This window comes from Oryctolagus cuniculus, chromosome 20 (assembly GCF_051225735.1).
Source record: "Oryctolagus cuniculus isolate XC-2025 breed Fujian yellow rabbit chromosome 20, ASM5122573v1, whole genome shotgun sequence".
Lineage (NCBI taxonomy): Eukaryota > Metazoa > Chordata > Mammalia > Lagomorpha > Leporidae > Oryctolagus > Oryctolagus cuniculus.
In genome coordinates, this window is record NC_142886.1 from 38,743,545 (window position 1) to 38,756,304 (window position 12,760).

The window sequence follows — 12,760 nt, forward strand, 5'->3', positions numbered from 1 at the left end:
TTAAAAATTGCAACTGTATTTTCATTAATTTTCTTATTAGAATTTTTTCCCTCCCCTCCAAGTATTTAGAGGGAAAAAATTGCTTTCTACTCAGTAAATTTCTGAACCTTAAAACAAGATGCTGTTCTAAAAGCAGGGGAGGACTTCATCGCAAAGCTGTGAGTCACTAGACGACGCCCCTCCTCCTCCCCTGCGAGTGCTTTGCGAGGGTCTCAGCTGCTCTGTCAGGAGCCAGAGGAGAGGGAAGGTGCTCTTCAGGAGCCCTTCTTCCCAGTGGATTGCATTGGATTGCCTTCTTGCCCTTGGTTGCTCTTTTTTGTTTTCTTCAATTCAGCTAATTTTTACTACTAAGGATGTCACAGGCAACTATGAAATTTTACACTATTAGGTAATATTTTCTCATTTGTAGTAAGTATCCTTGTACAAGTTGAGAAGGCTGATATTACCCTTAATAATACAAGATAGAAGTACATTTGTAATAATAGAGATTTGTATTTCTAAATAGATATTTGTGTGGTCCTACAGCTTTCATAATAAGCAATAGTTTTTATGCTGTGTGTTGCCTTGCCTTTGCAGTGAGGAAGAATTGTTGTATCTGAGTTTCATTGAAGATGTGACAGATGAAATTTTGAAACTTGGTTTATTTTCAAACAGGTTAGATTTATTTATTTGTTTATTAAGATTTGTCTGTGTTGATTTGAAAGGCAGAGTGACAGGAGAGAGAGAGAGAATCTGTCTTCTGGTTAACTCCCCCAAATGCCTACAAAAGGCATGGCAAGGCCAGGCCAAAGTCAGAAGCCAGGAATCCCATTTGGGTCTCCCAGATGGGTGGCAGGAACCCAAATAGTTGAGCCATTATCTAGGCACATTAGCAGGAAGCTGTATAGGAAGTGTGGAATAGCCAGGACTCGAACCAGAATGAGATGTGGATGTTCCAAGCAGCTGCCTAACCTGCTATACCACAGCACCTGCCCCAGGTTAGGATATTTTTGGATTTTATTATGGCATTCAAGGCATACGTTAAATGTTCTTCATGCATTAATTTTTAAAGTTAATTTCCTCATATTAGGAAATGAAAAATTAAATGTTTGAGGTCATATTCTAATAATAGCAATTTGTAAAGAAATTCATACTCTAGGATGAGTTCACAGTTCAGGGAAATTATAGACAAGAATAGATTTTTTTTCTTAAATATTATTATATTTGTGAGTTAGCATTGTGGTCTAGCAGTGAAGGTGACAGGATGGCTACATCCCATATCAGAGTGTCTTTGTTCTTGTCCCCACTCTATTCCCAATTCCAGCTTCCTACTGATACACAGCCTGAGAAACAACAAGAAATGGCTCAAAAAGTTGGACCCTTGCCACTCACATGGGACACCTGGATTGAGTTCCTGGCGTCAGCCTCCAACCCAGGGCCATTGCTGGCATTTGAGGAATGAACCGACAGATGGGAGCTCTGTCTGACTCTCTCTCCCTCCCTCTCTCTCTGCCTCTTGAATAAATGAATGAATGGATGGATAAAAATAAAAGTGACTATCACTATATTTGGTTATAACAGCCTAGTAAAATAAATTTGTGCTTCTTGCAGATTTCCAAAATCCCATTTTACTATTTGAAATTCTCATGAGAATCAAAAGCAAGCATTTTTGTTACTATAATTAGACCTCATAAAATAAAAGCAAATTAAAAGCTAGGTTGGCACACTGAAAGCAAAATAGAAAGTTTGCAAAACCAATTTGGGTATTGCATATCTTGAGGAGACTTTGTGTCCTGAATCTAGCTTGAACATTTATGTCTCTAACATCCTGGGCACCAAGCTCCACTTCGTGTTACGTAGCATAGGCCCCATTATGTATATGCTTTCTTTCTCATAATAATATGCCAATTACAGACACTTCCAATGAATTATTTCTATCCCCTACATTGAGTTTTTTCTTTTAATTAAAGCAAACATTTTCATTATTGATATAAAAAGGCATATCAAAAGGACCTAAGTTTTCTGCCAATAATTATTTACATCTTTCATTTTAAAAAGTTGGTATAAAATGTTTGCATAAAGCAGTTGTTTAGCCCGGTACTAAGATGTCACCACTCGCATCAAAGTACCTGGGTTCCATTCTTGCTGCAGCTCTTGACTCCAAGCTTCCAGCTAATGCAGAACACAGATGTGGGAGGCTACCTGTGTGGAAGAGCTGGATTAAATTCCCAGCTTTCACTTCAGCCCCAGTCTAGCCCTAACCATTGCAGCAGATGAGACTGTCTGTCTATCTCTCTGTCTCTCTCTCTCTCTCCAGACCCCCATATCTGTCTCCCATCTCCTTCTATCTCTGTCTGTGCCTCTCAATTAAAAAAAATTGTTAAATATATTTGTATAACGGGTATAGGGTTTCACATTTGCGAGATGAAAAAGTTTTAGAGAGTTGCTTCACCACAATGTGAACACTATTGAACTGTATGCCTAAAAATGGGCAAGATGACAAATCTTGTTATTTTATTACCACAAAAAGATTTGCATATAAAATCATGTTTGTGCTTCAGTTTTTGCATTTTTCTGTTAAGATTATAAGTCTGTTTACTGTGAAATTATTATTTTAAAAGTAGAATACAGATTAATTGGGTTTTTTAAGAATTACTAAATAATTCAGAACTAAAACACTAATGTCAGTTCTCAGCTTCATTGATGGTAACAAAAAGTAATAAAAGAAATCAGTTGATTTTTGAGAAACCTATTGATGCATTAATGTAACAGAGAGATGAGCATGATAAAGTGGAAAGAATAAGTTCTCCAGAGAGCCAGCCACATCTGGGTTAAATTCTCTTAGTGGCTTGTGACCCTAGGGGAGAAGAATTATCATTTTACAGATGTAGTTTTCTAATATTTATTTGATTTTTACAATACCTTCCTCTCCTAACATTTGTCATGATTAGAGATGAGATGATTGCTATGTGTTTAACACAAATGCCTATAGCACCTAGTTGGACTTCGTGATAACTTGTGATTTATTATGTGATTTAACATCAGGGAAACTTTTCAATTCAAGAACCATTGTAAAGTATCTCTGTAAGAGGATTTTTTTTAGGGTTTTAAGGACATGCATATATGTGAAACAGACTGGGAAAGAAGATTTTGATATTTACATGTATGTGGAGAAGAAGCAGTGAGGGGTTAGAGGGAAAGAATCTTTGTGTCTCATTTAAAATATTTTCTTCAGGGCAGGTGTTTGATGCAGTGGTTAAGATACCAGTTGGGGTGCCCACATCCCCGTGTCAGAGTGCCTGTTCGAGTGCCGGCCCTGCTTGTGATCCGGCTCCCTGACACGCTTGGCAGGAGGCAGCCGATAATGGTCCCAGTGCTTGGGTCCCTGCCACCCATTTGGGAGACCTGCATTGACTTCCAGACTCCTGGCTCTTGCCTGGCCCATGCTTGGGGCATATGGGAAGTGAACCAGTAGGCAGAAAAGCTCTGTCTGTCTGTCTCCCTCAGTGTATATATGTAAACTTATCAGCCTTTAAAAATAATTAATTTTTAAAGATCATTTTATATTCAGAAACAAAGTAGCATGGAATCTCAGAAACGTTTGTCCTCTGTTATGTAACCTAAAGCAGCTGCATCATGGAAGCGACTAGCTTCCAAGTTGGAGAACTTGACCAGCAGGGAAGGATTAGTCTCCTGCTTGAGAGATGGAAAGATCGTTCTAAAAAGTATTTCCATCTTTTAGCAGTTTCAGTATTACACAGCTATTTTATATTTAATTGATCTTCTGATTTTTAGACATTAACATTTTCATTTTTCATTTGTAGGTTTTTAGAACGACTGTTTGAACAACATATAACACAAAATAAACATCATCTAGAGGAGGTTTGTCTTTCCTTAGAATTTCATTAGAAAAATTTCAGTATGGAAATGTTAAAATTATTTTTTATCCTCAATGAACCCATTAAAAGCAAGCACTTTTCTTTCCTTGAATGTTTTGTGGGGGTGGCATAAGGGGGAGAAAGGAAAGTATTAATTCTGAGATTTTCAGCACCACAGACAAAAGTAATCCCAATTATTAGCTTAATTAATGTAATCCTGTTTTCTTGATCCAAGGAAAAAATGCGTCAGCTGCTGCATGGCCTGAAGGTGGACTTGGGCTGCACATCCGGGGCAGACCCAGCACAGCTAAGTGAGGTCGGTGTGTCGGATCTGCTTGATTCTGAAAAGGCCCGGAGTTCTACACAAAGCGGATTGAAATGTGAAAATGAAGCCGCAGTAGAACAGGAGCGCCATGAGTACCAGCAGGCTTTGAATATGTTACTGTCTGCACCAAAGGAGGAGACTGCTGAGATATTCTCACCAACTGAATTTTTTATGCCCATCTATAAATCAAAGTATTCACCAGGGGTTATTATTCAGCAGGTGACTAAAGAAACGAATCTTGAACCTTCAGCCTGTGATGACAGCAATCCAAGTGTTTCAGACAGTTTAACAGACCAGGAAACCTCTGTGAATGTCATTGAAGATGATAGTGACACTGAAAAGCTCGAAACTTTAGAAGACTTCAGTTGTCTTAACACATCATTCTCCGAATCGGTTCAGTTCTCCAGTGTCAGAGATGACAATAATCATGACAAGGAAGTACCAACTTTTAAAATCATGGAAATGAGCGTTGAGGACTGCCCTGCAGATGTTTGATCGTCATTAATAAATATCTCAAATGGCCAGTAACCCAATACTACTTTCCTTCTGCTTTTTCATATATATATATATATATATACACACATACATACATACACACATATACATATACATATATATATATGATTTCTGTTTTAAGGTTCTACAGTGCATAAGCCATAAACTTAACGGGTTAAAACATGCGTTTATTATTTACTACACAGTTTCTTTGAATTAGGACGCTTTACTCTGTACCTCACATGGCTACAGTCAAGGTACGATCAGGGCTGTGGTTTGACTGGGTGAGAGTCTGCTTTTCCCAAATGTTTCAGATTGTTGGGAGAATTCACCCTGCAGCTATAGATGTAAGGACTTTATTTTCTTGCTGAGCAGTGGCTAGAGGATACCCACCGTTCTCTGTCACTTGGCCCTCTTAGGCTGCTTACACCCTGACTGCTACCAGGAGAATCAGAGAAACATTGCTGGTAAGATAGTCTTATATAACTTAATGTAATTATGGGAGGGACTTTCCATCATTTTTGCCATGTGTGGTTAGTAGCAAGTCATGGGTCTCACCCACACTTAAGGGGTGGGCGTGTTACACAAAGGTGTGCTTCTCAGAATCATGAGGGTAACCTAAGGATCTTTTAGCACAAGTTCTCAAGTTGCCTTTTAGGAGCATGTATTTTATCTAAAAGTGGTTTTACAGGCAATGGTGCTTTGCAGTATCATTTCTTTGTTTTTACTCACTTTCCTGTGGTCTCTAAAGCCGTAAGGACCCTTCTGGTTCCCAGTGAGCTAGGGCAGCATGTCAGGTACCTGAAGTATTCCCTCTTGTGAATACAAACATTCTGTCAGGCCTGTCCGACATATCTCCCCTTACCCTTGTAGTTCACGAATGGGATGCTATTAAGAAATGTCTCAGAAGATTCATCTCTAATTATGTCTTTTATACAGTTGAATATCTGAGGGCCTGTTATATACAAAGCTTCATGCCTAGCCACTGTCAAGGGTAAGATGAAACAAAATAATGATAACCTAAGAATTCTAGAAATTTAGCAATGGCCTCTGTAGCTTTTTCTTTAATATCCTGCTCTTTTTATCATCCTTAGCCCACACCAGTGTTTTTCAAAGAGTGGTAAACACTACTGGAGATGAGAGTTGATTTTTCAATGGTACAGGAATATGGGTGGGAAGCTTACCATAACCACTGAGGTCAGCATTCAGACTTGGGCACAACCTGTGAAGTGCACCACCCTGGGGCTGAGCACCGAACCACTTCCCCCCTGTGTCATGTGCCCCATTTCACCCTTTAGCAGCCCTTGCCCCACCTGGCCCTCAGGTCTCCCTCTGATCCTCGTCCCCTTAACTTTCTAAGCAGCATCTCTTGCCATCCTGCAGTCCTCTTGAATACCCTCAGGATATCTTCAGCCTGGGTCTCCCCATCCCTTCTGTTCGCTGCTCGGACCCCACCTTTCTTAGCCCCAGGGCTCCTTTCTTCAGTGCCACTATCCTGGCTTCCAAGTCTCCTTCCTTAGCAGGAGCTGCCATCTTTCTGAAAGTATTCTCAGTAAATGCTTCTTGCTTTCGTTCTCCACCACTTGGTTCAAGCCCCAGACCTACTTCTCCCTCCCTACTTTGTTGTATCCAGTCTTCTCTGTGCCCTCAGTCTCTATACAGCTTTACTTCTCTTGGCCTGTTCCAACTTCTATGCCTGCTAGCGCATTTTGTTATTGATTTAAAAAAATTATTAAAAGTGGTTCTTGGCTATAACAAGATGGGATGTGAAAAAGTCTTGGAAACAATGCCTTAGATTCTTCAAGCAGCATCTTTTTTTTTTTTTTTTCCTTTCTTTCTTATTTTCATCTTACTTAAAAGGCAAACAGAGAGCTCCCATCTGCTGGTTCACTCCCCAAACACCTGCATCAGCCAAGGCTGAGCCAGCCCAAAGCCAGGAACCCAGAAATCAGTCTGAGTCTCCCTCCTAGGTGGCAGAGACTCAAGTACTTGAGCCATCATTTGGTGCCTCCCCAGGGTAGCAAGAAGCTGGATCCAAAGCAGAGGAGCTGGGATGTGAACCAGGCACTGCGATGTGAGTGTCTCAAGTGGTGTCTTAACTGCTGTGCTAAACATCCAGCCTGCCCCTCAGCATCTTTTTTCTCTTTCTTGTTTCTAAATTCTTTTTATAATTTTTTATTTTTATTTATTTGAAAGGCAGAGTTGGAGAGAGAAGGAGAGGCAGAGATTTTCCATCCTCTGTTCCACTCCCCAAATGGCTGCAGCTACAGGGATTGGGCCAGGATGAAGCCAGGAGCCAGAAGCCTCTTCCAAGTCTCCCACATGGGTGCAGGAGCCCAAGTCTTCTGCTGCTTTCCCAGGTACATTAGCAGGGAGCTGGATTGAAAGTGGAGCAGCTGGGACCCAAACTGGTGTCCATATGGGATGCCAGTGCTACAGGCCGTGGCTTAACCCACTGTGCTGCACTACAGCACTGGGTCCATTTTTTTACTTTCAAGATTTAACAGTGTTTAAACATTTTGCCACATTGACTCCAGTATCTTGATTTATATGTTTCTCTCTGCTGTCTCACACAGCTCGCTCTCAACTCTGAGGGATGATGAATAAGTATGCCTTTTTGAGCCAGATTGGGAGGGTTTGATTTTTTTTTCTTTTTAAAAATCTAGAATTTTTCCTGTTTAGATTATAATATTGCTTACTGACCCAGTTTGTCCTCATTCTACACTGTAAGCTATTTCCCTTTGGACTCCGAAGACATTGTCTGCTTGACAATGAAGGCATCATTCTTGGAGGAAGATAGTGTGAGCTTAAGTGGAGGTCTAGCTATAATGTAATAAGAAAAACAGGAGAGAGTGGCATTGTGGTGTAGCAGGTTAAGCTGCCTCCTACGACACCATCATCCCATGTAAGCACCAGTTCAAGAACTGGCTGCTCCACTCCCAGTCCAGCTCCCTGCTAATGCACCTGGGAAAGCAGTGGAAGATGGCTCAAATGTTTGAGCCCCTGCCACCCTCATTGGAGACCCAGAAGAAGCTCCAGACTCCTGGCTTCAGCCTGGTGAAGCTCCAGCCGTTGCGACCTGTGGATGGAAGATTCTCGCTTTCTCTCACTCTGCCTTTCAAATAAATAAAAATAACACTTAAAATACATTTCCACTTTATACTCAGAAAGTGCAAGTTGCTAAGTTACATGAAAATCTCATTTGCTCACATTTTAAATGGTGTAAAATATAAATCACCATCTTCCTTTAGCAGGCTTACTTTCAAAAGTCACACTTTTTCCCACAGCACCAGTCAGAAAATATCAGAAGGCCGGTGCTGTGGCGTTACAGTTAAAGCTGCCACCTGCAGTGCTGGCATCCAGGATGGGCACCAGTTCAAGTCTTGGCTGCTCCACTTCCTTTTCCACTCTATGTGGGCATTCAGGGAGTGAGCAGAGAAGATCTCTCTCTGTATCTCTGTCTCTAAATCTCTACCCTTCTCAGTTGCTCTTTCAAATAAATGTTTTAGAAAACAAATACACTGATTTTCCAAGTGAACAAATTAGTTGGTGGTTGCAGATTAATTACTTTATATTGGGCCTTGGTTTCAAAGAACTTGGACTAGATGATCCAAGATTTCTTTTCACTATTATATGCCAAAGTTAATTTTAGCTTAGTTTTTTTTTTTTTTTTTAATACAGGCAGAGTTAGAGAAAGGTCTTCCTTCTGTTGGTTCACCCCCCAAATGGCCACTACGGTTGGCGCACTGCGCCAATCCGAAGCCAGGAGCCAGGGGCTTCCTCCTGGTCTCCCATGCAGGTGCAGGGCCCAAGGACCTGGGCCATCCTCCACTGCCTTCCTGGGCCACAGCAGAGAGCTGGACTGGAAGAGGAGCAACCAGGACTAGAACCCGGGGTGCCGGTGCCACAGGCGGAGGATTAGCCTAGTGAGCCGTGGCACTGGCCAGCTTAGTTCTTAAAGTATGCAAAAATTAAAATAGAAATAATTTAAATATATAAGTAGAAACACTTGTTCACCCTTCATGTGCTAGAGTAGTACTGGGAAGGAATTGGCTAGATTCACACTTCAGTGATAGAAGATGCCATCCTAACAAGTTACTTGCCCCAAACCTTGGAAAAAAAAAAAAAAAAAAAAGCCAGATGGGACCCATAATGAGCAGCACACCCTAAAGGAATAATTCCGTATGTTTAATTCAGGGGCCAGGAGTCCCTGAATTCTTGTGAGTTGGGGTAAGGAAAGTTTTGCTCCAAGGCTGTCCCCGTTGCCTCGGGAATTTGGTTTTGTGCTAATATGCTAGTCCTGAAGCAAAAACTCTGCATGTGAAACTTCCATACTTGTTTAGTTCCCCCAAGATTCTTAAAACAGGGGAATTTCACCTTTTAAGAATATTATGGTTATATTAGTTTCCTATTGTGGCTTTAACAAGTAACCATAAACTTAGAACACACGTTTATTATCGTATAGCCGTGGAAGTCAGAAGTCACAAAGCCACGGGACTCCCAGCGCTGCATTCTTCTGAGGCTCTAGGAGAAATGCTGTTTTCAGGCCAGTTGTGTGGCATCTTCAGATCTCTCTTAGAAGGACCCTTATGATAACTTTGTGCCTGCCTGGCTAATCCAGGATAATCTCCACCTCAAGATCCTTAATCACTTCTAAAAATTCCCTTTTGCCCTATAAGGTAACATTCACAACTTCAGGAGATTAAAATGTGGACATTTGGCCGGCGCCGCGGCTCACTAGGCTAATCCTCCGCCTAGCGGCGCCGGCACACCGGGTTCTAGTCCCGGTCGGGGCGCCGGATTCTGTCCCGGTTGCCCCTCTTCCAGGCCAGCCCTCTGCTGTGGCCCGGGAGTGCAGTGGAGGATGGCCCAGGTGCTTGGGCCCTGCACCCCATGGGAGACCAGGAAAAGCACCTGGCTCCTGGCTCCTGCCATCGGATCAGCGCGGTGCGCCGGCCGCAGCGCGCCAGCCGCGGCGGCCATTGGAGGGTGAACCAACGGCAAAGGAAGACCTTTCTCTCTCTCTCTCTCTCTCTCACTGTCCACTCTGCCTGTCAAAAAAAAAAAAAAAAAATGTGGACATTTGTAGGGGAGCCATTATTCAGCCTACCACAGCTATAAATGTCCTTAACAATAAAAATGTCCTAGCCGGCACCACAGCTCACTAGGCTAATCCTCCGCCTGCAGCGCCAGCACCCTGGGTTCTAGTCCCGGTTGGGGCGCCGGATTCTGTCCCGGTTGCCCCTCTTCCAGGCCAGCTCTCTGCTGTGGCCCGGGAGTGCAGTGGAGGATGGCCCAAGTCCTTGGGCCCTGCACCCACATGGGAGACCAGGAGGAAGCCCCTGGCTCCTGGCTTCGGATTGGCACAGTGCGCCAGCCGTAGTGGCCATTTTGGGGGTGAACCAATGGAAAGGAAGACCTCTCTCTCTCTCTCTCTCTCTAGCTCTGCCTGACCAAAAAAAAAAAAAAAAAAAAAAAAATTTAAAAAAATTTAAAAATAAAAAAGTCCTAAGTACATTTATATAAGTACATAGGTATATGTATATATATATATATGTACTTATATATACTGATATAAGTACACTTATACTTTCCCTATGTAATGGACCCAAAATTGGGAACTATATTGAACATCTATGGCTTTTTAATTGCTAAAGCAGTGGTTTTAAAAATTTAATGTGCATGAGAATCCCCTGGAGAATTTAAAACAGATTCCTGGGGCTCAAGAATTTAGCTTCATAACAAGATTTCATACGCAGCTGATGCTGTTGGTCCAGAAACAAGCCCATTAAAAAAATTTTGTTACAGGAATGACCACATGAGGTGCTCTGCCAACCCACTGCAAAGTTAATATTGTTGGGAAATACATCAACATATTTATACAGGTATATTAGTTGGTCCACAAATACCCTGATTAATAAAGCTGGCTATTTTTGGCAAGATGCACTGTAACTCCTTAGTGGTTGATTACTGTGGCACTGTGTGGTGATGGACTGGCAAGTACTAAAACATGTCTTCCAGCACAGTATTTAAAATAATCTAGTGGAAAACAGGACTACTTTAATTATATACCTCTATACAATTATATCTACAGAGAAAAAGATGTGAAATAGCTTTAATTGCACTGTTAAATTCACACAGATATCTTGCTTTGAATATTTATTTTCATGGAAAAAATAAATGATAATATATTCATTTCACATGTATTACATTCAGCCATTCAAACTTCTTACCCATAAAATGTACACTCTTATAAACCAGTAACAGTTTAGAAGAATTAAGTTCTTCTGATAATAATCTTTATCTTATTGATCACCAGACAGTAACACAAAATTCCTCTTTGAACTAGAAAATAGACAATAATACTACCATTTTTATAAGGTGCATTGCTTTAATCATACAGCAATCTCCCAAGAAAAAATATTTAACTTTTCCCCAAGGTTTTGTTTTAGGCTTGTTAAGCATTTTAAATCATATTAACCTCTGTTGGAATTTGTATTTAAGTAGACTTGCTATATTTTTATTTTTACTTATTTGAAAGGCAGACCAGAAACAGAGCAAGCTCCCATCGACTGGTTCACTTCCCAGGTGCCTGCAGTGGTCTGGAATGGGTCGGGGCTGGAGCCAGGAACTCAATCCAGGTCTCCACATGGGAGCCTGGAATCCAGTTACTTGAGCCATCACCAATGCCAATCACCAGGGTCTGCATTAGCAGGAAGCTGGGATCAGGAGCTCCAGCCAGGAAACAAATCCAGGTACTCTGATGCGGAATTTGAGGGTCTTAACTGGTTAGGCTAAATGCTTGTCCCCTTCTCTGTTTTGCTAAGTTTACTATAGATGTGGCTTGGAATGCTTCCTTTTTAATAATACAGCACAGAAATATACAGCAAATTTGATTTTTTACTATGTAATTCTTCCTTCATCCGAGTTGTAGAGCTTTGTAATAAGTCAGAATATTTCCCTCTGTTAAGTACAACAGATATTCATGGAAAATATTGACTTAGTAATATGGTTTAAATGTGTCCCCCAAAGTTCATATGCTGGGAACTTAATCCCCAGCATGGTGGTAGTATTTGGGGGTGGGACCTTAAGTAATTAATTGATGTCACTATCTTGGGAATGTGTTCCTTATTGCAAGAGTTAAAGCCATTTCAGCCCTGTTTTGTACTTGCACTGCCTCTTCCTCTCCCTCCCCCACTCACCCTCCTGCATGGGGTGCTGCAGCAAGAAGGCCCTCACAGATGGGGGCCCTTAACCTTGGACTTTCCAGTCTCCACAGCTGTAAGAAATCATGTATCAGCTCGGTGCCAGTCAATCTGTAAAGTTTGGCTTGATATGTTGATAAATACTGCTATTTTCCTCTCCTTTTCAATGTGTTGCTTAGAAATTGAATATACTGATCAATATGTGATAGCTTAATTCTAGAAGTTAAGCTGCTTATCTTTAATTTGGGATTTGAAAAAAAATAAGAGGGCTTAAGTGCATCATACTAACAGTTTTCAAAAACATTAAGAATCATCCCTATATAACTATTTCTACAGTACCTGTATTGTTCCACCAATCAAGAGTGGTCGCAAAATATTGAACATTTTTCTTTTATCTTTTGGTTGGACTCACATTAGGGTTTTTTGTTGTTTTTTTGTTTTGTGTGTGTGTGTGGTTTTTTTTTTTTTTTTTTTTTTTTTTTTTTTGACAGGCAGAGTGGACAGTGAGAGAGAGACAGAAAGGTCTTCCTTTGCCGTTGGTTCACCCTCCAATGGCCACCGCGGCCGGCGCACCACGCTGATCCGATGGCAGGAGCCAGGTGCTTATCCTGGTCTCCCATGGGGTGCAGGGCCCAAGCACCTGGGCCATCCTCCACTGCACTCCCGGACCATAGCAGAGAGCTGGCCTGGAAGAGGGGCAACCGGGACAGAATCCGGCGCCCCGACTGGGACTAGAACCCGGTGTGCCGGTGCCACAAGGCGGAGGATTAGCCTAGTGAGCCGCGGCGCTGGCTCTCACATTAGGTTTAAGGATTTTGTATTATTTTTAAACTTGTTTTTATTCTGTTTTAAAAATACTCAGAAGAATATTTGCTTTT

The 12,760-nt window shown here is 41.6% G+C and overlaps 1 protein-coding gene across 20 annotated transcripts in view; it reads left to right on the forward strand.

Annotated features, from left to right (window-relative positions):
* Positions 1-4,715, forward strand: part of SPATA7 (spermatogenesis associated 7) — a 40,443-nt gene extending 35,728 nt beyond the window's left edge. For 13 of the 20 annotated variants that reach the window (XM_017349468.3, XM_017349472.4, XM_070065485.1 and 10 more), the window contains 3 exons: positions 577-654; positions 3,804-3,861; positions 4,093-4,715. In XM_017349468.3, the coding sequence (XP_017204957.3) occupies positions 577-654; positions 3,804-3,861; positions 4,093-4,677 (721 nt within the window). In that variant the 3' untranslated portion in view covers positions 4,678-4,715. Of the gene's footprint in view, positions 1-576; positions 655-1,303; positions 1,532-3,803; positions 3,862-4,092 lie in introns of all 20 variants that reach the window. The other 7 variants (XM_089322056.1, XM_089322058.1, XM_089322057.1 and 4 more) reach the window with 3 other exon arrangements.
* Positions 4,716-12,760: the final 8,045 nt, after the last annotated feature.